Below are 25080 nucleotides of genomic sequence, written 5' to 3' on the forward strand. Positions count from 1 at the left end.
GTTGCCTGCTTAGTGCATTTTGTCTGGTGCATTTATATGGCAATCGATTTTATTTGAAAATGTTTGTCTAAAATGGCAGTCCTAGTACGTACAGTGATAAAGGATGCTTTTATTGCTCTCTCCTAGAGAGGTTGCTTAATGGTAGGCTAAGAGTGGGAGAATATGAATCTTTGTGCACAAATTGAAGAATTAATTTCCTGGCATCTCTAAGTAGAAATTACCTACAGTTTCAGGGGCTGCTTGAGTTTTCTGCACAATGCTTTTAAGAGTGATACTGCTTTTATACTCTTTTTATGGTCAGAAATAAGTGCATGGTTACCTGATACTAGCTACTGCAGACTTCAGCGCTAAGAGGGAAAACAAAGTTGCTTTTATTTTTCTGACATCTTGTAGTTGTGGTTGATGCTCTTGAACTACATCCTGCAAGCTTATGTGCAAGTAAGAAGTAAGGTCTCTTCTAGAAGACCACAACTCACTCTTTGCCTATTTATAAAAGAACAAAGTTATGGTTAAAAACCTAAATATTGATTTGTATGTCCACTGGAAGAAACAAAAGTGTTCTGTGAACAGCTCTGTTCTATCATCTGATTTCTTGGTGACCAGTGCAGTGTCTTTCCCTAACAATATTCTGGGATTTGGTCCATGTCACACCTCATCCTGGTCTGTTTGGCCTCTGCACTGTGTTCTTGGCTGGATTGGCAGTCTGAGCTGCACCCCTAAATGAGAGGGGTTTCACAGCCTTTGCTGTGGGCCACTTTTTAGATAGAGCAAACAACTCTGTTCTTAAAAGTTGTGTTGTTTTGACTTGACAACATTATGATTATTCATCATGTTGTTGTTGACCTTTTAATTTCATTTATCTGGGGTTGCACAGGGAGTCTGGACCTCGTCTGCAAACTGAATCTGGTTTGCCTTCTCGAAAAGGGCTAAGCTTGGCAAATGGCATGGGAGTTGTTCCCTGCTCTGGGGATGGATCTCATGCAGCAGCAGCCTGCAAAAATTAAAAACTATTAAACTGATTTTCATGAAGAGGAAAACATGTTTGATTACTGAGCCTCTGCTTCTCTGGAGGGAGACTGGGGGGAAAGTAATACTGAACAAATAATTGTGCCCAGAACTAAGCAGAATAAAGAAATCACTGTACAAGTATAAAGTGAGGGACCTGAGTCCACAGCTCAGCTGAGAGATTAGGATCTCTCCATGGAGGAGCTTGAATTTCCCAAGTTAACTACTGTAGTGCTGCGTATTCCATGGGTCCTCATAGCTGCAGTCTGCAACTTCATCAGTCTTCAGCTGTCAGAGAGCACTGAATGTCAGTAAAATGTGTGTATAAACACAAGGATCAGTCACAAAACTTCCTGAGAATGTTGTGTTTTCTAGAATGTCTAGGAAGTTAATAGTGGATCTGGAATAAAGATCCTCATGGCCCCCTTCCAGATGAACCATTTTCACTTTTTGCTTTTGGAAAAGAGAGCATCTTCCCCAAAACACTTCACAGGTGAAGGCTGCCACTTTCAGGTCAAGTGAGTAGGATAAAACTCAGTGGGCATTAAAGCATGAATATTAAAGCTAAAGCATCTTCTGGTTTTATTGGGGCTTCTGAAACTTTATTTCTGGACTTGCATCAAGGAGCTCTCATTTGGTTGGGTCATTGTTTCTGAGCAATACTTCTTCTGGATCTTCTCTGCCAGAAACCCCAAAGTGCAACCTCTCTGAGGAACTTGACATATAAATATACCTCGTGTACCTCTACGCTGTGACCTGGTACCTCTGGACTGTGGGCTGGATCTGTTTTGACCATAAATAGTCTTCCATTTTCTATAACAAACCCCTCTCCACTAGCTATTGCTTTTAGGTTCTCCAGGCTGTGTGCCTGCAGGTGGGTACGGGCATTGCCTCAGCAGCAGGCTTCCTCAGTGACTTATCCTCAGAGGCTCAGCTCCTAATGCTCCAAAGCCCCTAAATGGGATCGTAGCATGGCAGGAAAGCAATTTACAACTCTGTCTTCTTAAGGATTTTGTTTGGCTTTAAGTGGACTAAAAGCTTTCTGTTAAAGTGGTGCCCTGTCACTGCAAGGCCGTTGCTATGATGGCGACCTTCCAGTGTAGCTTCAGGAGACGTTGGCGACATCAGTCATCTAAAACCAAACTTGCTTCCCCTTTTTCTTTATAATGCTTCACACCAGGCTGTGCTTCCCTCTTTAAAGGGGAAAATCTCGGTGGATATATAGATAGTGGAAATACTTTATATGCATGTCAACTAGTTCTGTTTGACCCAAAACCAGTTAAAATGGCAACATACTAGTTGCTGAAGACATGTTGGTAGCAATTTCTGGGGTGTTGAAATCCATCTTTTGTGAAACTAATGTTGGAGCATATCTACAAGTCTGATATGCTTGTGGTGGGGGTGGGTTGTGGGGTTTTTGTTGGAGCTTGTCCCTGTACACTGGGTGGCTTGTAAGAGAGAAGCTCGGTGAGTTTTGTTGAGCAGCTTGAGCCATCCCTGCCCTCTGCTGCCTGCGTACCCCGTTAGGTAGCACAGCTTTACTCCAAGTTAGCGGTGTGGGGTTTGCCCTCAGTGAAGCTGCTCTTGTTCTGCCTTAGTTGGCACACACTCACCTGTACGTGGTGTTGAAGATGTCAGGGTTGGTGCTGGGCTGCTGGGCAGCGAAAGCATCTCAACTTTCAGCTCTTTGCCCAGCGAGCCCCTGTCAGAGCTCTCACAAAAGAGGAGCCTCTTCTGTTTAACCTGCTAACACCTGCTTGTGTCTTTATCTACAGGTCTACCCATGGCAGCAGAAAAGGCCAAACTGTGTCAAATAATAAGTGCTTAGGGTTTTTAACTGGCCAGGCTTGGTCAGCGAGAGGCCTGGATAGATTTGAAAGTTATAGCCTTACCCCTGCCTGTGCATCCGGGCAGGCACGGGCAGTCTTGGGCAGAAGATGCTGCAGCTCTGCCTGGTGCTCTGTCCCTGCATTGTGTGTCCACATTCTCTCACTGTTTAACTTCAGTGAATCATGTCTAAGATGGGCTCATTTGGGAGGTCTGTTTCTTTTCCAGAACCTGATCAATAAGATGTGGCTTGGGGTCCCATCTCAAGACAAAATGGAGATCCGCAGCTGCCTGCCCAAGCTCCTTCTAGCTCACCATAAAACTCTGCCTTACTTCATCAGGAACAAACTCTGCAAAGTCATTGTGGATATTGGCCGGCAAGACTGGCCGATGTTCTACCATGACTTTTTCACTAACATCTTGCAGGTAAGAAAGAAGTTTTTAAAGGGCAAACTTAGTTTCATTCACAGAGACCTTATTTTGTTTCCTTGAGTAGTGACTTCCCTTGACAAAGATTAAATAACTGCATGAAAACCGAAGTTGCTTCTGAAATTCCATTTCCTTTTTAATTTTGCAAATAACCATTGGCTTCCTCCATGTTACATTTCTTTCTGGTGTTACAATTTTATTTGACAAAGGAATGATACTATGCAACAAGTATCAACTGCACCTTGAATTTTAAATATTTAGGAGTAGTTATTGCAAATGTAGGGGTTGTGGGTTGTTCTTTAAAGAAAAAAGGCAGTAAAACTACAGATGCATCACTGGATGATTCTCAAAAGTTAACTTTCTGAATGCGGCTGTTGGAGACTTTTCATCTAATAGCCAAAATCTTTGGTGCCTCATCATGTAAAGTCACTAATGGAATGTTGTTGGGGTGTTTAAGAGGAGCCTTGCAGTAAGGCTAGAGTGTAGATTGGGTATTAGGAAAAATTTCTTCACCGAAGATGTTGTCAAGCACTGAACAGGGTGCCCAGGGAGGTGGTGGGGTCACTGTCCCTGGAGGTATTTAAAAGACGTGTAGATGTGGCACACGAGGACATGGTTCAGTGGTGGGCTTGGCAGTGCTGGGTTAACGGTTGGACTCGATGGTCTTAAAGGTCTCTTCCAACCTGAATGGTTCTGTGATTCTGTGTATTTAGGATCCTGGCTGAAACAGTGCCATTAGTTTGAATGTTGGTTGTAATTCAGCATCTCTGCGGTGAAGCCTGACCCAGGCTAACAGCTCACTGTGGCTGGAGCGAACTAGGCTGGTGGAAACATCCTCTTTTGGTTTGAGTACTTTGTTTCCAGTTCTCTTAGAGTTGTTCGTAATTGGCTTGAAGAGGCTGAGTGTAAACTGAAGTGCTACAGTCTTTTTCTGCTGACATAATTACATGATTTGAATGCAGCTATGCCCACAGACAAGCCACCAGGCAGTTATTTAAATAAATCAAAGTCCTTGAGTGTCGGGAGTTTATTTGTTAAGTCAAATGGATCTAGTATTAATTGCAGAATTTAAAAAACCGCAAATTTAGCGTACAGAGCTTGTCACAAACTAGTGTAATCTCTTTTCAGATAGCTTTCTGTAGACAGGCAGTACGATATGCTGCAATTTTTTCCCAAATTATCAATTCGACAATAGGTATTCTGAGAAAACTGTCTACACTTGCAATTTTGGCTTTCATTTCACCTGGATCTGAACCAAAATGCTTTCTGAGCTCCTGCTTGTTTTTCTAGCACTTTGGAGGTTATCTTAAGTGATTGCAGAGCCCACTTCGGGTATCTGTTTTTCCTTAAGCCTCTCCTTGTGAACTCAGCTGCAGAGAGAAATGTTCCCATAAATTAATTTCTATAGCAGACACCTTCCAAAAAACTTCAGAGAAAGTGGAGGAAAAGCACTAATATTGAACTCCAAGACTGCAAAATAATGAACAAGTAGCACAGGAGCAGAATGACTTGCTTTTAGAGTTGCAGATGAATCCTGTCTCAGGACTTTCTTCTGAGATCGTTTGAAGTGACCGATTCTTTAGCATGAAATTGTATCCCGGTACTCTAAGTAGTCTCTAAAAGTTTTACTGAATCATTGTAGGGGTGTAAAAAAGTAACTTGGACTATTGTATTGTCATGATGCAAAAACAGTCATTCTACACAGAAAGTGCTACTTAAATTTTATTCCTCTAACATTACTGAAGTGCCAGAATGTGGTACTGCTAAACTTCCTGGTACTCTCAGAAAATATTCTGAGAGATGTTCAGTCTCTTTGCAGCTGAAGTTGTGCATTTCATTTAATTATTTAGCTGTCTGCTCCTGTGCCATGTGGTTCCATTCTGAAAGCCAAGCTCATGTACACCTAGACTAAGAGCTTTTAGATGGGGCGTTTTTCTCGCATGTGTTTCACCAAACTGTGTAGCCTTGGCAGTGTGAAGTCAGCTTGTCTCTGATTCGGTGGGCCAGGGAGACTGGGACCGAAGTCAAGCTGTATTACAGAATTTATGACTTCAAGGATTAGTTGTAGTAATTGTGATTGGCCTTAGACTTTTTTCTTCCAGAGGGAGTAGCACATAGATAGTTTTGTATGTTCCAGGTCAACAGTGAAAAGCATTGTTGTCTTTCAGCTGAAAATAAAACTTTGTCCCACTTGAATGTGTCTTTAATATCCAAGCAGCTAATGAAGGCCAAAATCGTTGCATTCTCCAGTCCTATTCCTGCATTTGGTGGAAGTTTTTTTTCTTTTAGGGTGAATGTAATTTCTGGTTAGAGATGTGATACAGATGCAAGGAGAGGTCAGATTCCTTAGCTGTGTTCTGGTGTCGATCAGATATCGGCTGCAGCTTTTTGCCGGGATGGGGAGGGATGGGCTTTTTAATGGGAAACTGCTTGGCTGATGGTGCAGGCTCCTGACCTGAGCATGGTTGCAGCAGCAGCCCTGTTACGTGGTGAAACTGCTGGTGCTGAGGCAATTCTGAGAAGTGATGATGTCAGCAGAAGGCAGTAAACAGAGGGAACAAACTGTTACTGGGAGCAGAGAATGTGTGCAATGACATTATGAAAGCTCTCTTGAAACCCCAAGGATTCCCATGGTACTTGAACTGTTGCAACATCATAGGTTAATGTCTCAGGAAATTAAGTATTTGCAGTTCTCTTCCCTCAACATACAGTGCTGCAAACTGTGGGAACTGAGACTCCCACCAGTCTTGAAAGACTTGTAAACTGCTAATAGTGTTGTTGATCCCTTGTTTGTCAGCTGAATGCTTTGCAGAGTGTTACCATCACATGTTGCATTCATGTGTCTCCCTCTCAGTTAATTCAGTCTCCTGTGACCACTCCTCTGGGACTGATTATGTTGAAAACTACTTCAGAAGAACTGGCATGTCCGCGGGAAGATCTTAGCGTAGCCCGGAAAGAAGAGCTACGCAAGCTGCTCCTGGACCAGGTGCAGACAGTGCTTGGGCTCCTCACAGGTACGAGTTCCTGCACTTGTAGTGTTGAAACATGTTCTCCTTCACGACCCCTAAGATGCCAGCAAGCTCACACGTTCTGGGTTGGGTTCAGTGAAGCAGTGTGTGGGCAATGTAGTGGTTGCTCCTGCAGTTTGAACACTGGACTCTACCCTTAGGCATTTGGGTCAGCTTACTTTGAAGCTTGTGCTAGAGCAGCTGTGTAGCTACATACATTCCCCCTCTTTATGAAGAGGGATTGAGATTGCGTGTATAAGCACACAATATGAAAAGACCATGTTCCTTGTCAAAACGCTAAAGATGTGTTCTAACAAAGTTCTCTTGTGGTCTCTGTTTGTTAGATTAACCTGTCTTTTAGCAGGCTGTTCTGAAAAATATCTCTTTGGCCAGGTATTTTGGAGAGCATCTGGGACAAACACAGCGCTACTGCTGCCACTCCACCACCATCGCCAACTTCAGGAGAAAGTGGTAAGGATGGCAAAAGCTACAGGATGATATTTCTATGTATTGAAATTTGCAATATCAGGCATTAATTCCTTCCTTTACTGTCTAACTTCTTGTTATAACAATTTCCTAGAGCTTTTCATAGGGCAACAACTTTCTGGTTGGAAAGACAAACCTTAAACGAAGAAGCAATTTCCATTGCAGGGGATGCCACACTGAAAATGCCACCTCATTGAAAAGTGCACACATAACTGCTTGTTGTCCTCAGATGGCAAGAAGCTTTCTCAAGTGTCAGTGCAAAATGCTTTAACATCAGTGAATTGGCATTGTCCTCTGAATTTCAGCTGTAAGCACATCAAAAGCCAGAGAGGAGCAAAACTGAAGCCCTAACTGAAAAAAAAAAAAAAAAGTGGCTAGGACTTTGTTTATATATAGTGTGAAAGTTCTTTCTGCCTGTTCCTGTTAGTCTTTTTCATGGGTGTTTATCTGATCTGAACTCATTTACATATATATTTCTTAATTACCCTCAAAATAGAGAATATATTTCTATGTCCTTCTATTTGGTGCATATTTAATTTACATCTACCCCCTATTCAGCCTTTAACAGGTATAGAGCCCCCCCCCCCCCCCCAGGCATAATGCTGATCTTGGTGACTGCCACTTTCTCTGGTGCCTTGATGTATCATAGGTTGTTACTTACATTCAGCTCACTCAGGTGTTTCCAGCAGGTTGTGGTGTCTTTGTTCCTGCTTATTGGAAAATAAAGCAAGAAGAAATGATGCAGTGAAATCAATATGTTGTCTGATCTTGGCTCTGTCTGCTTTTAACAAGGAAAAAAAAGGGCTTAGGGTCTGGAAACTTGTAATAATCTGGTTGTGCATAGGGAGAAGATGAAACACTTGTGGATCTGATATTTTTCTCCAGAGTTGTACTGACAGTGAGCCGTGCTCACTGCAGTGTGTTCTGTGTGTTAACACAATTCTATTTGGGTACCGTTGTCTCGCTTGTCTTTGGGATCTTGAACAGTTAATTGAGAGTAGCAGATCACTTCCTTGTGGCTAGATTGCACTAGTCAGCTTAAGTCAGCTGCCTGTGATAAGCTTTTCTTAGTGTTACATCTTTTGTGTGTAAATTTGAGCAGAATTTCAAGAGCTTCTTTCCTGTAGAAGAGCTTAAGATACTTGTATATTTATATACAAAATGTAAATGGAGAGAAAAATTCCCTTTGTTTTAGGGCAGGGTGTATTTTGCTGTAGCTAGCAAAAGTTTGGAGGGGAAGAAAAAAAAAAAAAGGAATGTTAAAAGAACAAAACTTGTAGTATCACTTGGCAAGAGCCAGTGTGCTGCTTGGAAGGGGCAGGAGTGCCAGCTTCGCCTGCCCTGGCAGCAAGAGCCTCAGGACTTTGATGGGATGTTGAGCAAGACTGAGGTCTTCAATGGTAAAAAGCTGATTTATGGTAGTGTCCACTATTGGTAGCAAGTGTGCCTCAGTGGCCAAGAGGGATGCTGGCTTTGTACAAAACAGCTTGAATTGCTCCGTGAGGCCAGGTGCATGCTAGCAAGATGCTGGCTAAGGTGGGCACATCCGAGGCTGTGCCTGCAGGAGGGGATACTGCACCGCAGACAGCAGGTGCCAGAATTAGCTTGGAAAAAACTAACAGTGCTTTGCAACTGATACAGCCCGCAAAATCTGTTTTGTTGTCTAGAGTTGTAATACATAAAACGCCAAACCAGTGGATCAGCCCAAATCCTGGGCTGATTGTCCATCGAAGCCTGTTAGAGATGTCCTCTCAGCTCCTCTGTGAATTGCTGGATGGTGCTTGTGCTGAGGCAGCTTTTCCTCCACCTGTGTGTTCACCTCCTGACTTCAGATTGTGGTTCTCAAAGTGAAACTACACTGCATTTCTGTTCTGGGTCTTTCTCCCCTTTCAGGGAAAACAAACTTTTTACACAGCATATTTTCAAGATAATTGCTAGTAATTAAGACTACACTGACAGTTCCTTTAGAAGTTCAGGCTTTGTGTCATTGGGTCCTGCCTGTGCAAACTTGCTTATTTGAAACTTTATGCTCTGCCTTAACTACTCACTTCATGTTAAAATTGGTTGTACTTCAAGTTCTTGAATTCCAAAAGGAAGAGCACTGCGTGCTTCCCTCTTGTCCGCTGCTCGCTTGCTTTCTGCGTTTTGTGAAGAACTCTCTTCCTCACTTTCTTTATTAACCAAATGTCCCTTGGGTCACTACTTGGTGATATGACAAGTCAAAGATTCACGGAGTGGAATAGGAGCACTGGTGGGGTTGCTGACTTGGAGAACCTACAGGGCTTAAAGCCAGACACACAAGCCAGCAGCAGTGAGTAGCAATCGTGGCATCACACGTGAACTGGTCCTTAGTGGCAGGCAGAGATGAGTGCGTGATTGGAAGGGGAACTGTGGGACAAACATGGGTTTAGTGAAACTCTGCCATTAAATTCTGCACTGGAGTTGTTAATTGTTTCTCTGTCCTTAAAATCTGTGAAATCTGTAAGCTGACCAAATCTTTTTACCCACACACATACTGTTATATTGGAGTCTCATTCATGCAGCAAAGTATTCTTGTTTACTGGTGGCACTTAAAATTTTTTTGTTGCTTAGATGAGGTCACTACCTTTTGCTCTTTACATTCAGGTAAATTAAAGGTGTTTCAAAGTCCCTATAAATGTTTAAAATCTTCCCTCAGAGCCAAAATCTCTTTAGGAACTTGGAAAACCTATGCTTCCTTTTTTTGCAGAAGGAAGCAGAGTGAAATGGTTACTTGCAAGTCTTGCATAGGTTTTAAATAGCACTTGAAGACAATGTTAAGTGGTATAAGAAATGAATTTAAGCAAAGGAAATCTGATGATGTTCTATGTGGGGAAACATTTGAGTTACTGCATCAGTTTAAAATTTAGTCAGCAATAATCTCAGCCTCCAAATGTTGCCTTTGCATGATTTATAGCGCTTTACTTGATGAAACTCTTCCTTAGGCATATTCACTCGGGTGTGGTAAACAAATGAGTAGCAGAAGTGTCTGCTGCTGCTTACTTCTGCAGAACTAGCCTGATCCCAGCTCTTCCCCCAGAGTTCTTTCCTTGTCCATGAATGCAGTTGATACTATAAATTTATCACCTGTTTGCAAAGTCACCAAATACAATTTAAAATACCTTAAACTCTGAGCTTCAGTAATTATCTGGGAGCAAAGCACTCGTAACCCACTGGTGTGTGTTACAGGGACATAATTTACAGTTTCTGGTGTTGATGGATTAAAAGATGAGGTTCTTTGGTTCTCATTTGTGGAGTTTGCTGGACTGGACATCTGAAAGAAGCATGTCTGCTTCTGTAAAAGCACAATGCAAGCAGCTCATGCCCTGCAGCGTGTGTATAGCTGTGAAATGTTACCTGGGGGCTGCTTTAGTATTAAGACGAGGTGCAGCGTTATCTAATTCAGCTGAAGCAGCATACGATACCTTACGTTTCTGGAGCAGAGGAGAAAAAAAAATGAGAACATATGGCAGGGAGTTAGGAATTTAGTGGTGTAAGACATCGATCTTGATGAAAAAGAGAGACTTAAGAGGAATCTGTTTATCGTGCATACTTTGGAAATAGCTCAGTAAATCATGTTGTTTTTGTACTGCTACTGTGTTGGGTCATTTCACTTTCAAAAAAAAAATTTACTTGGATTTTCTGGGGACAAGTTTATGCTGTAATGTAGCAAGTGCCTGTGGATTTCTAAAGGTGAAGAAATTATTTGTACTCAAGGAAGAGAAGTGTATTGAATAACTTGGGGAAGGTGAATAGGTTTTTAGCGTGTGGTCTGTGGAAGCCTGCGAGATAGTGGGCAGCTTCTGTGGGGAAGGGCAGCCTTGCTGGTGGTGTCGGCTTGGATTTCCATAAAGCTTTCAACAAGGCTTCTCCCTAAAAGCTTTCTCAAAAAGTGAAAGCCATCAGGGATAAGGGAGTCTCAGGACTGTTGATTAATTGGCTCGAAGGTAGGCGGTAAAAGGTAAATAGAAGTGGCCCCCTCTTGCTGTGAAGGGGGGTGTGTGTGTGTGTGCCAGTGGAATACTGCTTGCGGCTCAGCTCATGGACATCCTTGTTAGAGACCTGGGAAGAGGGCTCAGTAAAGAGGCAAGGAGGCTTGCCGATGGCACCAGGAGCAGGATGGCAGGACAAAAGGTATGATTGAAGACCCACAGGAAGATCTCTGGGCAAGTGGAAGGTGAAACACAATGCAGATAAGTATTACCTGCATTTGGGCAGGAAGAACAGTACTCGTGTCATGCCAGATCATGAGTTCCAAACTCACATTTGGTGTGCGGGATTAACTTCTGAGCATTACAACACGTCAGTCTACAAAAATTTCAGATTGGTAGCAGACAAAAATAGGTACTATGGTGCTGTACTCATCTACACCTTGAATAGTGGCTGTGGTTCTGGTCGTCTTATATCATTAGGTGTAGAGTAGAAATAAAAGCTTTGTAGAAGGGCAGTAAAGATGATTGAGGGCATTGAATGGCTTCCATGTAAGTAACAAGAAAAGCAGTACTCTTTGTTCTCTCAAAGCAGTTGAGAGTGAGGAGCTGCAGTAGAAACCTATTGAGTGATGTGTAGAAGGTGAATGGAAAGAGATCGTTTCTTTTCCCTGTTTGGGTACAGGAGGCAGGAAATTTAGCAGCTCACATGCCCCAAACAAAGACCGTCTTTACACAGTGTGTAGTTAGGCTGTCACAGGATGTTGCAAATATTAAGTTTTAACTTGGCTTCGGTTGGCAACTGGATAAAGTTATGGAAGGTAAATCTTGAGGCTGCGCAGAATTCTTCAAACCCGGTGTGGCTTGGGGAAACCTTTGTAACTTGAGTGGTTGGAGGCTGGGGTATGTGATCTGTGCCTGCCTGGGCTTTTGGTTGCTGAAAGGTACTGTACTAAGTAGGCTTTTTGGTCTTGACCTAGAACATCTGCTCTTACATCATCCACAGGCTGTATGCAAGCCGAAGGAACTCTGCCAAGGTTCAGTGTGACATGGGTGTGCCAGAGAACTTGTGCAAGCTTACACCAAGGATGCTTGACCTTGTGGGGGGAGTGAATTTTATAATGAATTTCTAAAATACGACCCGTGGCATTGCGATTTTCCAAAATGCTGTGTGAGTGTGCTTCCCAGTAAGGCTAGAAGGGCTGCCTGAAGCTGCTGCTTAAACTTGTACTTGTTTGATCAGCTGGTCTGATCTGATGTGGGATCTGAACAAAACTTCAGAAAATTCCTGAATACAAAAATTGCTAGTTCATCTCAGCTTGCTGAATGCCAAAGGTTCTGACTCTTGCTTTATGGCTGGGGCTGGCAGTTGCACCATTTGAAGGTAATTGCCTTGATTTATAATGCAGATGTGTGCTTTGCTTCCTAGGTGACCTGTTAAGTAGCCTGTTGCAGAGTCCCAGTGCAGCCAAATTATTGAACCAGCCAATCCCCATCCTTGATACAGAAAGTGAATATATATGTTCCCTGGCACTGGAATGCCTGGCACACCTCTTCAGCTGGATCCCTTTGTCTACTAGTATCACCCCATCACTCCTCACCACCATTTTCCACTTTGCCCGCTTTGGCTGCGACACTCGCGTTCGGAAGATGTCTTCTGTCAACGGCAGCAGCCAGAACTCGGTGTTGGGACAGGAGCGTGGCCGACTTGGTGTCTTAGCTATGTCTTGCATCAATGAACTGATGTCTAAGAATTGTGTGCCTATGGAGTTTGAAGAGTATTTGCTACGGATGTTCCAGCAGACTTTCTACCTCCTGCAGAAGATTACCAAGGAGAACAACGCCCATACGGTGAAGAGCCGGCTAGAGGAACTGGATGAAAGGTAAGAGCAACCAAACAGCTACGTAGCTGTGCTAGGGCCTCTTGCTTTCTAAAGGATTGTCTTTATTATTTTGTGGTCATGCATGGTGTGTCTAATCGCCTTTTTTTCAGAGTACTGTGCTGGGGGAGACAGGCAGAAAGGTAGGTGCCCACAGGTAAGGTTCTGGTAAGGGGCTGAGTTTGCTAAGGGACCGTGGTGGCACAGGTTTGTATTCTTTCCTGTCCTCTTCCTCCCCTTTCCCCCGTTCGTTACTGTTTGACTGCAGGTCTGAGGTGGCACAAGAGCTGAACCTGCCCTTCATTCAGTTGTAACAGAACACAGAAGAGGCTCAGTGAGGTAAAGGCACTGCAGTATTCCCTTCCCTGGTCGGTATCTGCCTTCTCTGCTTAAACTCAAAGATACAAAGAGTGGGTAGATATTCTGTGAGTCATGACTTGAAAGAAAATTGAAGTAGTTTCCTACCCTTCATTGAGATCTGACGGTTTCTGATTGCTTTTTAATTTTGACTTTCTGATTTTTATTTGTAAACGCCACCAAAAGAGGGCTTGGGGAGCTCCGTTCACAGCAGCAGTGAATGGCTCGGGCGCCGTGGCTGTCTGGCATGCCTGGCTGGAGGGAGCAGGGAGGTGGCAGCACCTCGGGAGGCTGCGTATTGTCATTTTTCAGAAAGTTCCTGCCACCTCTGTTGCTTAAAACAGCTCAACTCTGATGTCGGATGTTCCCACTTGTAGGAGAGAAAGTGAGACTTGTCTTGCTCTTGTGTTGAGTGGTTGGCTCCACATGTTGGCAGGGTGGTGGAAGAGGTGATGACTTGATTCTGCCTCTGGTTGCAGCCCCGCTGCTGTGGGAAGGCTGGCAGGCTGGTGCCAACATCAGCAAATAGGTTGCAATTGTGTGAATGTGCTCGGTGTCTTACTACGGATACGCAATGGTGGAAATAAATTTCTGGTGCTGCTGTATAAAATTTCTATTCCCAGATGCAGCAGCAAGGCTTTTGAGCTTTTGGACTTTTTTTGTTGGTCTTTTTATATCTACTCAAGACAAAAAACAAGTTTAAGAAAAAAAAGTGGGTCTATTTGTAGAGATGGCTTGCGTGGTTCTTCTGTAAAATTCTTTTTCTGTATTTTTAGATACACATTTAACTTTGAGATGGTAAATCTAGATTAATCATGATTTCTGTGTAATAGTGAATTTTACTTGCTCATTTTTTTACTAACTCGCTCTGACTTCAGTATCACTTGCTTCCTAGAAGTAAGATGTGTAGGAATCTGCCACCTTTGCATACAAAATGTGTGCACAGAGCCAGGAGTAACACTCTGGTTTTCAGAAAAGCCTTCCTGGAAACCCACAAATCCTTGTTTAATTTTCTTCTTTTATGGAAAACATCAGCAAGCAGCCTTCACTAGCAAGGCTGCGGAAGGGCTGTTGTAGCTGTGTTGGGCTTTGCAGAGATGGTGTTGCCATATCGTTATGTTCTGCTGCTTAGGCGTGTTATCCGCAGAGACTGTCGGTGTCTGTAGTGGTGAGACACCTGTATGCGATGTGAAGGTCTGAAATAGGGAGTAACTAAGGTGTTCTGGAGACTGGAAAAATCTAGCTGGCTTCTGGAGGAGCGGAGCTTTCTCTAAGCTGACTGTTCTCTTTGTGGAAAAAGATGGGAGGGGTTTCCTTTTGTCACTTAAGGGCATAGCTATACTTTTCTGTCCAAAAGTAAAGAATTACTGCATGGAAGTGTTATCTTGGCAGCGGACTAAGAAAATCACGAACAAAATTGGCACTGAAGAAACTAACTCCAGTAGATTGCTGTCTTCAGAACCTGCTTGCTGTGGGTGCGTTCGTTCCTTTCCTCTTGTGGTGCTGGTTGGTTTTGTACTGTTACAGAACCAGTGTGGCCTTGAACAGTTGGTACTGCCACACTAGCCCAGAGAAAGAGTGAGCTTAAACTGCCTCTTGCTTTATTTGTGTTTGCCTTTAACTTGGAGATGCCAAAATACGGGACATGGCTAGTAAGGATCCAAGGAACGGCTCAGTGGTTGCTGAAGAGGCTTTGGGGCTGGCAGAGCTAGGGGCCAAGTAAGAATTCCACTGGTCTCAGATCAGAAACTCTTCAGAAAATAAAAATGGAAAGAATGAAGGAGGTGTCTGGGTCTGGACTCTACATTTTTGCTGGCTTTGCTTTTGAAGTGTTCGATCTGTGGTCAGGTATGTTCGGTGATCTCTTGCCAAGTAGGCAGTGCCAAATAAAAAGGCAATGTAGGGTTTTTTTAGCATATTGAAAGTATTGTGTGGCTTTGTAGTCTTACAATAACGAACAGTGCTGCAGCTCTTCGTTAGCTGGCAATGCTTCTAGTCTTGAGTGAGCTTTCATTAGAAGGAGTGGGGGTTCCCCCTGCCAAAAAAAGTCTGCAGAAGGGAAGAGCAAGGCTGTACAGTAAAACCAAGACTCTTCATGCGTGTCTGAAACTTTGCTAAGCCTAGCTCTTTATTTAAAAGAAAAACTTGAAGTACTCTTGCACTTTAGAACTCTTGGCCCTGTGGGAAGGATGGACTTCTCTGCACACAGCCTTGCCATTGGATTGCTGGAGCTCTTGCTGTTCATGTATCACACTGCAATGCATTGGTCCTCTGTACTGATGGAGTATTTAACTCTCTTCTGTTTAGATAGATACGAAGATGAAGTTCGTGTTGTTCAGGGTGTGTTCTTATTTCCCAGTAAAAGCTTACCCACTGTGGTCTTTGTAATTTTTCCCCAGCTGCATACTCAAGAACCCTCAGTGGTTGCACCGAGGCTGAGCTCTTGCTGGACTCCCTGAAATTTTGGTAGCAGGCTGCTTTATGGACCTTCGCTTTGTACAGTCCCAAGCACTGAGCAGCCCCATGCTTTGGAGGAAGATTTGTCTTTATAGTCTAATTCAGTCACAAAAGCCTGGGCTCAGTTCAGAAACTTTCGGATAGTTGATCTGCACTGCAGAAGAAACCATCCTTTCCAGCCCTCAGCTCCGTGGCTCTCCCACTACCTCGTGTAAATAAGTGTATTGCTAACTCCTGCATTAACTTCTTGCTTCCAGCTGAATTTCTCAGTGGTACAGTTTATTTCACTAATCCTATCTACATCAGCAAGATGACCCCTTGCTATTAAATTATCTCTCTAGGGTGGGGGGGATTGTGCTTCTTTGCAGGCCTGGTTGAATTCGATTATATTTATCTGAATATTAAAGTTGCTTTTGACTAGACTGTCTTTTCTGCTGTTTCAGGTATTAATGGAATGAAGGGTTGCCCGTCCTGTAGGTAATTGTTGCAGGGCTTTATATTTTAATTGTTCTACTGACTGTTAATTGTAACTTTCTAATGAAAGGATTTTGAGTGAATTTTATCACTGTTTCAATGAAATTGCTTTCCTTTGTGGTATCCTTCGTGTTTTCTCAGTTGTGTTTTCTCCTTTCCCTTGTAGCTACATTGAGAAGTTTACGGATTTTCTCCGTCTCTTTGTGAGTGTCCACCTGCGAAGAATTGAATCCTACTCCCAGTTCCCCGTGGTTGAGTTTCTGGCACTGTTGTTCAAATACACTTTTCATCAGGTACGGCCCTGTGACATCATTTTTCCTCTGTCTTTCCTCTGTTTTGTTGTCCTGTACAGCAAGGCCAGCTTGTTTTCCCCAGTGAAATTGATACCTAAAGTTGGCCCAGAAAAAAGCAATTAACTTGTCTAACACTTGCCCAGTAGTGCTGGGAACTTGGAAATGACTTAATGTGCTCTTTGATTTATTTGGGGACGGGGTCACGTGTAGTTACCTTGCAAGAACCACTTCTCTGATGTTTAACTCTGCTTCTGCTTTCATTTTTTTGCTAGTCCTTGGAATGGATTATGTTGTCTAGAAGAATCTCTCTAGCTTGCTTGTTTTGTGTTTGGGGATGCTTCTTTCTCATGAAGTTGCTGCTTTTACTGTATTGGAGGCTTTCCTTGAACTTTTAGTTTTAGTATTAAAAAAAACCAAGCCTGTGGCTTTTGGTAGGTATTACCCTGCTGCAGGAGCTGTCACAGTGCAACTCAGCCCTATATACCCCCACAGGCGAATAATACAGAAGCAGGTTTATAAAATGCTAGAAGCTGATGTGAGCCATGAGATGGGTTAACACTGAGACCAACCTTGTAATTCCTGGGTTCCTCCCCTTGTGCAAAAGCTCTGGCTCATCTTTTGACAGCTATAAATCTCTCCAGTGACCTCCCAGAGATTTTTCAATAAAGCAAGTTCTTCCCGTGGAGTGAGGTGCATGCTAATTCGTATTTTCATTGTGTGAAATCAATCTTGCCATAGCTTGTGATACTCATTGTGAATTTTGGTGTATTTCAGCCTACCCATGAAGGCTACTTTTCTTGCTTAGACATCTGGACACTCTTCTTGGACTATCTGACTAGCAAAATTAAAAGTCGCCTGGCAGACAAAGAAGCAGTACTCAGTAGGTAAGTAGTCGGGAAGCTGCGAGGATGTGACAGTTGCAAAGAGACTTCAAGGTCACCATGGAAGGACTGTGAGAAATAAGCTGTCGGTTACTCCAACTTCACCTGTAGCTGAGTCCTTTCTTTTTCTTAAAGTATAAAAAGTGTAAACTTCAATGTTTCACACTCATTCAAAAGAATTCAAACTGAGCAAGTTAGGGTAGAAAAACCTGTCACATACATATGTTGTGTGCGAGCATAGCAGCCAGAGGAAGAAAGCTTTGCAGTCTAAAATAGAATTGTAACACATTTTAGCAAATTTTAGAGCACACTTTAGCACATATTAGAGGAGGAGATGAGAGCAAGTTGCCTAGTAAGTGTTCAGACAGCTCATACAACTAATGAATGAATTGGGGGAAAAAAAATCTTTTTAATTAGGTTTTTAACATCCCTGTTTAAGTGGAGGATGTGTTTCTGAGAAGTATCGATGAGACTGGAAGTTAAAAGTTCCACTTGGTTACCTCTGATGCTAGTTGTGTGTATGAATTGCAACGGTGGTTGGCAGCTCTTCCTTTGCAGGTGCCGTATCCTGAAATGGGTGGCTCTCTTGAGAAAAGTCCCTTTGCTGCCAGTTTAAAAATCTGGTGAACATACCAGTATCTTGTAAAGTTTTGGAGGCTTAAAAGCGCCATGCCTTGTGCCATGTTATATTCTGCTAAGTGCAGAAGGAAGCTGCTTTCCCTTGAGTACACTAAATACAAGAGGCTGTTTTTTTGAAAGACAGCCTGGCGTCATAACCACAAAGCACAAATGAGGAACTAGCTTACACCAGGCAGCTCTCTTCCTTTCCAGCATGGGAGCTCTGTGGTTTTAATTTCTCAAGTAGTAGGTATTTGCTTTTGAACTTTGTTATAGTTTGTTCCTAATTTACTGCTCTCTGCCTAATGCCATTGAATTCTGCTTTGGTGTTCTGCTCCGCCTCTTCATCTGGCTAATGTACACGTAATGTGTGTTATCGTTGTGTCAAACAGTTTGTTATGGAGAAAACTGAAACAATAGCTGTCTCTTGAAGATGTGTCAGACTATAAACAAATTTAAAAAAAGCATATAAGTGGTTGAAGCTCGCACTGTTTTGCCAGAACTACCTGTCCTTAGTGACAGCTTTGACAGCTACAGCTTCCTGCATGCTCTCAGATGCATAAACACTGCAGTTTGACAGTCCGGGAGTGGTTACACCGCAGGAGCACTGATGAAGTTTCCTGTTCTGTGGTTTATGAACTTTGCATTTTGTACACATTACAACTTTTACTGCTGGATAAATTGCCAAATCCAGAATTACGTCATCTGACTACAGGAAAAGATGGTAGTTCAGCCACCTTGCACAGAGCTTTCAGCTGCTTAGCTAGTGACACAGCCGAGTAGTCTTGCATCATGCTCTGAATCTCTGCTAGTGTGTGCTTAATGCCTAATTTTCCAGCCTGATCTCCCCTAGAAGAGAGCGTGATTTTTTGCAGCAGACCCCAGCAGTTTTGAGAAAGGATGGTTTTAAAACAGTCAAACCAAAACCCCTCAAAACCCCCAAACTTTGGTGTTTTGTCACAGGAATGATTGTGTGCTCAGGTGGCTCTGTCCTAATTTTGCAACTTGGCATTATTATTATGTGATCAGTGAGAAGGAGGGTCTTCTGTGCTCTGTACCAGCTTCATAGCTGCGAGAGATGAAAAGATATCTTTCAGTAACATGTCTTTAGTGTTATAATACAAGTAGAAAAAGTGCTGGCTTTGTCTCAGAGGACAAGGGCTTGAATTCTTTGACCAACAGTATAGGGAAAGAAGATGGCAGAACACATAGCCTTGGGGGAGGCCCCCTTTTGAGGCAGGCAGCAATAACTCTGTCCCGTTTCATCTGTTCCTCATTCACTGCCCAAAAAGCAGAGCACCAGACAGGCTGCTGAGGAGCAGCTTAAGCAGCAAGAGGCTCTTGGTGCCTCCCATTTGTGTACGTTGCTGTTATTCCTGGCAAGCCGCTCCTGCCTTTCCCGTTTTGAACTCTGGGGCTGCTTCTATTGCTAACAGCTCTCCCTTTCCCTTTCAGAGGTAGAGGGATATCAGATATTACCAAGGCGCTCTCGTTGCAAGTAGCTTGTGACCTGAAATGACATGATACTCTTAATCCCAGGATCTGCTTGGTGTTTCCTCAACAAACCTGTAAAGCTGTGCTGCAGGCTCTTTGCAGCAGCCTGCTTTAAACTGTCTTCTGGTTTATGTATCTCCTTCTCTGGAAGGGCTGTGGGCACAACCACCTCTGCAGAATTGCTTTATCACACTCCTGCCCTGTCTTCTCCGTGGTCGTAGGTACGAAGATGCCTTGGTTCTGTTGCTGACAGAGGTGTTGAATCGAATCCAGTTCAGGTATAACCAGGCACAACTGGAGGAGCTGGATGACGAGACACTGGATGATGATGTAAGGAGCAGAGTTGAACAAGGGCAGCTGCAGGACCAGATATTAACTCTTGCACTGGTAACACCTGGAATGTCTTTCTCAAAGCTTGTACTTTGGTGTATAAGCTAGACAGCTGCTTCTTTGCCCCATTCTGTGTGGGGTTTGAGGTTTAAAGCAGCTTGAAATACTTTTGAAAAAAATATACTTAAAGTCACACTGAAAAAATACAGATCCTTACATTCTGGTTATCAGAGGCATTAGGTGTCCATGTCTGGTTGCTTGGAATTTAAGTGCTGAAATATCTCTAAGACAAAAGCTTTGAGCAGTGTATATTGTTGGTGCTTTTGTTTAAGCTTGTTTCTCCTAAGTCGTCATTGGTAAACATCATCTCAATACTGATAAATGTAAAAGTGGAGTAGGTGGCCAAAACAGATGTGGCTGGAGCACTGGAAAGGCGGGTTGTTCTGCATAACAGATGATTGTCAACTGAGCAGTAACTGTGCTTTAGGAGTGAATGCTTGTGCCTTATCACTCCAGGGAAACATACGTATGCATGCCTAAAGCATGGGTTGCCAAAATTTTTCTCTATCGGATGTCTAGCAGCAGGTGAGAATCGTAAGACCAGTACCTCTTCACTGTCTGGGTGTCTGCAAAAGCTAAGCTCTGTCCAGAACTAATCCCAAGCATCAGTTAAGACCTGCTAGTCTACCAAAAGCTGTGTTTCCCTCAGGATGTGCTGTGCTTACCTTGGTGTTTCTTCCCATAGCAGCAAACCGAGTGGCAGCGGTACTTGCGCCAGAGCTTGGAAGTGGTTGCAAAAGTCATGGAGCTCTTGCCAACTCACGCCTTCTCCACACTAGTAAGTAGTTATCCAGACCAAAAATGCAGTGTTAAATGAGCACCAACTGCTGGAGTTTGATGCAAGCTGTTTGATAGGGCCCACAGTGCCAAAAAAGTAGGGAAATTTTGGTTTTTGATGCAAAACCTTGGCAAGGGGAGACCAGAAATTGAAGGAAAAACCTTTGGGTTTTGGCTCTGTCAAATTTCTTGGTGTGTTTTGAAGAGAGTACTTTGGTGAGCATGAGTCCTACTTGCTGGACAGTAAGCTCTTTAGAAATTCCCATCTCTCAAAGTATAAACATTTGGCAGCAATCCTTCCCTGCTGTTTATCTTGGCCTTTATACTGGGAGGCAGCGCTGTGAATTGGATGGATGAGAGTGTCATTATTAGGGTTTTAAGGAGAGTGAAATCTTCTGTTTAAATGAAAGGCTGGATATAAATGCTGAAGAGTGCCTTGGACAATTGGGAATTATATCTGATAAACATAGATAAGTACTTCTCTCCAGCTGGTGCCGCTGCTGTTGCTAGAATCTGTAGTGTAAAAGTGGTCTGGGCTTGTAGCATTATAATGATTTTTGAAGAGGAGATCTCGAGGCAGTAAAGCCAGTGGAGTCTGAAATTCAGAGTAGTCAGTGCCTTTTTGCCAGATGAGAAGAAAGGCAAGTAATAGCAGGGGGATCTCAAAGCAAGGCTGTTAATTCTACTGGAGATACCGCACACCTAGACCTCTGAACCGTATTCCCCAGAAGCAGAGAAGATTGACCTGCTGCAGAGGCAGAAGATGCCTGACCTGAACTGCTTTTTTTTCATAGATATTTTTATTTAAGAAACTTTCTGGCTGAGCTAAGCACTAGAAGCCTATTACTAGAAACTCTGAAGCCGTGAACAAAACAGTCCTCATGTGAAAGTAGAAGTTGCTGTGCAGCGTGGTTGTGTGGTGTGAATCAGCGAGAGGCAAAAAATGGAGCAGCTGTTCCAGTGAGCGCAGCGAGCATATGGGTCATATGGTGGAGAGCGTGTGGCTTCCTTGAAGTAACATGTTAACATGAGGGAGACTGTATAACTATTTCAAAAACAAGATAAAGACACTCAACTGTTAATTAGGCATAGCATGTTAGAAACTTGATAGCGAGTGCTTTCTTGAGCCCTGCGTTAGTTCCTTCTTGTGTATTGGCTAATCTGGGAGATGCGCAAGCAGTTTCAGGTGCTTTTCACAGCAGTATGCAGTGCTGTTGAATGGAATGCCATGGCTAGTCTATCAGTAGCAAATAATTAAAACAATGTACAGCAGCTGCCATTAGTCTGTCCCATGCTGGACAATGAAAGGCTGCAGTTCGTTCTGCTGATGGATGAGTGAACTTCCATAAAACCAACCACCTCAAATGCGGTGAATTTTGCCAATAGAAATTAAGTAGAACTATGCCTGACTGAAAGTGTTGGAGACCATTCTTTCTGGTGGAATGCCTACACGGAAAAGGTCAGTGTGCAGTTTTGTCCCGTAGGTATACAAATGTATTCAGGTACAGCACAAATAATCCCTTAATAAAGATCACTGAAGTACCTTGGCTGGCTGAAAGCTGCTTAGATGGCTTCCTAGTCTGTGCGTGCGATGCACTCCCCCATGGTAGCGTAACCTGTTGCTCAGCTGGCGTATCACCAGGACCAGGCATGTTTGCTGTTGGTCCTGAATGATGTGGTTAGGCTAATGCTCTGTTCCCCAACCAGGATGTGTGATGATGATGGTGGTCACTCCCTTGGCTGTTTTCCCCGTGGGGCTTCAGCTGTTCTTGATGCAGCTTGCTGGCAGAGTACTGCAGTGCTTCCCATCTGTACTCTGTTAGAGGCACTGAACTCAATTTCTTTCTTTGAATAATATTTTGGTAGCTGCCTTTTGAGAAGCTGATGCTTAGGGGTATGCAGGTGGATGTAGCACAGGCTCTGCCTTTCCTCTGCTCTGTTTGGGCTGGGTTATACATCCATCTGTATAGTCACGGTGGCAGTGTGCTGTGCCATCACACTTGCCAGACTGTTACCTTGTTAAGCCGATTGCTGGTATTTGTGGGAAAAGGAGAGCTACCACAGAGAAGTGCCTTCAGGGTGGTGATCCTTGTCTTTGTGAGAGCTAGCAAGACACGAGAAGCAGTGGCGTACAGGATCAGCCCAGAACCTAGCAACCTGCCTTTTCTCCAAACATCTTTTTGAAGGCACTAAGGGAAAAATACAAAAACTGTTCTAACGAAGTAATTGGTAGTTGGGTGTTAACCATCTGCCAAGCCCCAAAATCATGCTTGTTTCTTGTCTCTTCTAGTTTCCAGTTCTGCAGGATAACTTGGAAGTGTATCTGGGACTCCAGCAGTTTGTAGTCACTTCAGGGACAGGTAATAACCACTGTCCAGCATTGTGGTCCTCACTCTTTGAATAGCTGATTGTAAAAATACTCTAAACCTGCTTTGGTATTGCTTTTTCTGTATTCCATTGAGGATCTGAAACCATGTACAGTGTCTAATGGCTCAGCAGTTAGACTCCAATAGCAGACGAAGATCTAATAATGCAATTTATTTTTATTATTGGTGTGTTTTTTCCCTTGTTCCTAGTAATTGAAATGAAGATACCATATGTGTTAAGAACAGGTATGCACCATCAAATACTACAGTAATGTGGATGGATAATGGTTACTTTTTTCCTCCAACTAAAACTTAGTTAAAAAAAGATTGTGCTTCTGTTTGCTTTGGGCTCAGATCTGGTGTGAATTTGCTACCATAGCAGCATTCTCATTTAGGCTTTAATTAAAACTATTGTGAGTCAATGCCGAGATGAACTATTTAGAATGCAGTAGTAGTTTCTGAAGACTTAGCTAGCTGCCGTTTGAGGAGCCTTCGTGTATGAAGTAGTTTACAAATATACCGGTGCTCTCAACTGAATAAGAAGTATGAGCAGAGCTTTGTTGCTCCTTCCTGAGAAATAAGTGAAGCAGTAGCAGTGAGATCTGTATGAGGGAAGATTGTAGCCGAGCTTAGATTTGAGTTTTCTGGTATGACCAGGCAAGCAATCTGTTAAATCTTCAGCACTGCTATACATGACAGAATGGCGATGGTTGTATAGATAGTTCAGGAAAAAATGCTTCGAATTTTAGGACCGTTTCAGGCCTAGGATAAGCAATATGTATGTTTTTAATGCTGTAGCTACAATCTGTATTAGAAGCTGTTGTGGACTGGCTGTTTAGCTGAGGGATCAGGAGTACCAGCTCCAATGCAGCTGCGGATTCAAAACCGGGTGGTAGGACGCTGGTGTACCCATGGTACAAAATGATAAGCTTGTTGCTGAAAGCTTAATCCAAGATTAAATATGGACAGTGGGGAAAAAACCCCAGAATCTCTTTGAAACGTGCTGTTCCAGAGCATGTTTACGTTTTTACTAAAAAGGGTCTGGAATGTTGGGAGAAGAGGTATACACAACTGAGAGGTAGGACAACTGCATAGGTAATAAGACTGGCAAATGTAGTTTTCGGTAAGTTTCTTGTATCTGAGAAATATGAAAGCAAATAACTGTGCTTCACATCACGAGCAAATTGTTCCCAATATGCTTCTGCCGCTGGAATGCTTATTGCACTCTAGCCGGCAGAGGGAGGCTGGGCAGCAGCCTTCTCCGCAGAGCTGGGATTGCTGTTGATGTTAACAGATATCCAGAAAGGCTTCTGTTTTTGTAGGTATTAATACCAAATAGAAGAAAATAAATGTGTAAAAAGGCTGAAATAGTTGGTACCATCTGTTTCAGCCTTCAAAGAGGAATTTGAAGTGTAGCAGTTGGAACAGTTGGACTTGTCTTACCCAGTTTGAGTATTTCAGTCACTTGACAGTGCTGCGATTTGAACTGTTGACCCACTGCAGAGCTAATTTAAGAAGAATGCTTGTAATGTAATTAGAATAAACTTTGAATTTCCTGTAGCTTTGTAATTAGGTTTCCCATCCCAAGGAGCTGTATTTATTAGTCACAAGGTTATGTGTTTGTTCTTGCACGAGGTTTTTAAAGTATGAGTTTTCAGACTGCTAGGCTCTTAGTCGGTGACTATTAGCACAAGTGATTGTTTACTCTTAGGTCTTTTGGCTTCATTGCTAATGAAACATAATGTCATTTCAGGTCACAGGCTGAACATCACTGCAGAGAATGATTGCCGCCGTTTGCACTGCTCCTTGAGGGACCTGAGCTCCTTGCTGCAAGCCGTTGGTCGTTTAGCAGAATACTTCATTGGGGATGTGTTTGCTGCCAGGTTCAATGATGCTCTTACAGTGGTGGAGAGGTAGGTGTGGGAGAGGGAGTTTGCTGTCCCCTTACCAGGACAAGGCGCGATTGTCACCACTGCAGTGAGTGTGAAAACCAAGGTTTATTTCTGCCTCCCCTTGTCATGGTTAAACTGAGATACGAAGACTCAGTGGCTAGAACCTTAATTGTTACATTCATCAGTGCTAAGTTTCCCAGATGGCTTTCTAAATGCTTAAGGAAAGAAATAACTTATAGGAGGGATTAAATAAAACCAGTCACTTGAAAAGATTGACATACTTGTTTTCCAGCATCTGCATTTGTGATGCAATGAAATGAGATGTAAAGTTTGATTACTTCGGAATTGTATCTCAAAGCTAAATCACCAAAATCTATTTTCCTAAATGAAAAGGCTTGTGAAAACTGAAAGGCAGGCATCATTTGATTCTTCCCCTCCAAGAAACTTAAATAGCACATAGTTGAAAATTACAGAATTTCAGGGCTTTGCACAGCTGCCT

The 25080-nt window shown here is 43.1% G+C and overlaps 1 protein-coding gene across 4 annotated transcripts in view; it reads left to right on the plus strand.

Annotated features, from left to right (window-relative positions):
* XPO6 (exportin 6) overlaps positions 1-25080 on the plus strand; it is a 55905-nt gene that overhangs the window by 18318 nt on the left and 12507 nt on the right. The window contains exons 4-14 of one of the 4 annotated variants that reach the window (XM_055803911.1): positions 3061-3258; positions 6116-6275; positions 6663-6740; positions 12132-12585; positions 12696-12725; positions 16037-16163; positions 16938-17047; positions 19378-19486; positions 20232-20324; positions 22614-22683; positions 24443-24602. In XM_055803911.1, coding sequence (XP_055659886.1) covers positions 3061-3258; positions 6116-6275; positions 6663-6740; positions 12132-12585; positions 12696-12725; positions 16037-16163; positions 16938-17047; positions 19378-19486; positions 20232-20324; positions 22614-22683; positions 24443-24602 — 1589 coding nt within the window. The remainder of the gene's footprint in view (positions 1-3060; positions 3259-6115; positions 6276-6662; positions 6741-12131; positions 12586-12695; positions 12726-16036; positions 16164-16937; positions 17048-19377; positions 19487-20231; positions 20325-22613; positions 22684-24442; positions 24603-25080) is intronic. The other 3 variants (XM_055803912.1, XM_055803913.1, XM_055803914.1) reach the window with 3 other exon arrangements.

The sequence above is a fragment of the Falco peregrinus genome, chromosome 5 (genome assembly GCF_023634155.1).
Source record: "Falco peregrinus isolate bFalPer1 chromosome 5, bFalPer1.pri, whole genome shotgun sequence".
NCBI lineage: Eukaryota > Metazoa > Chordata > Aves > Falconiformes > Falconidae > Falco > Falco peregrinus.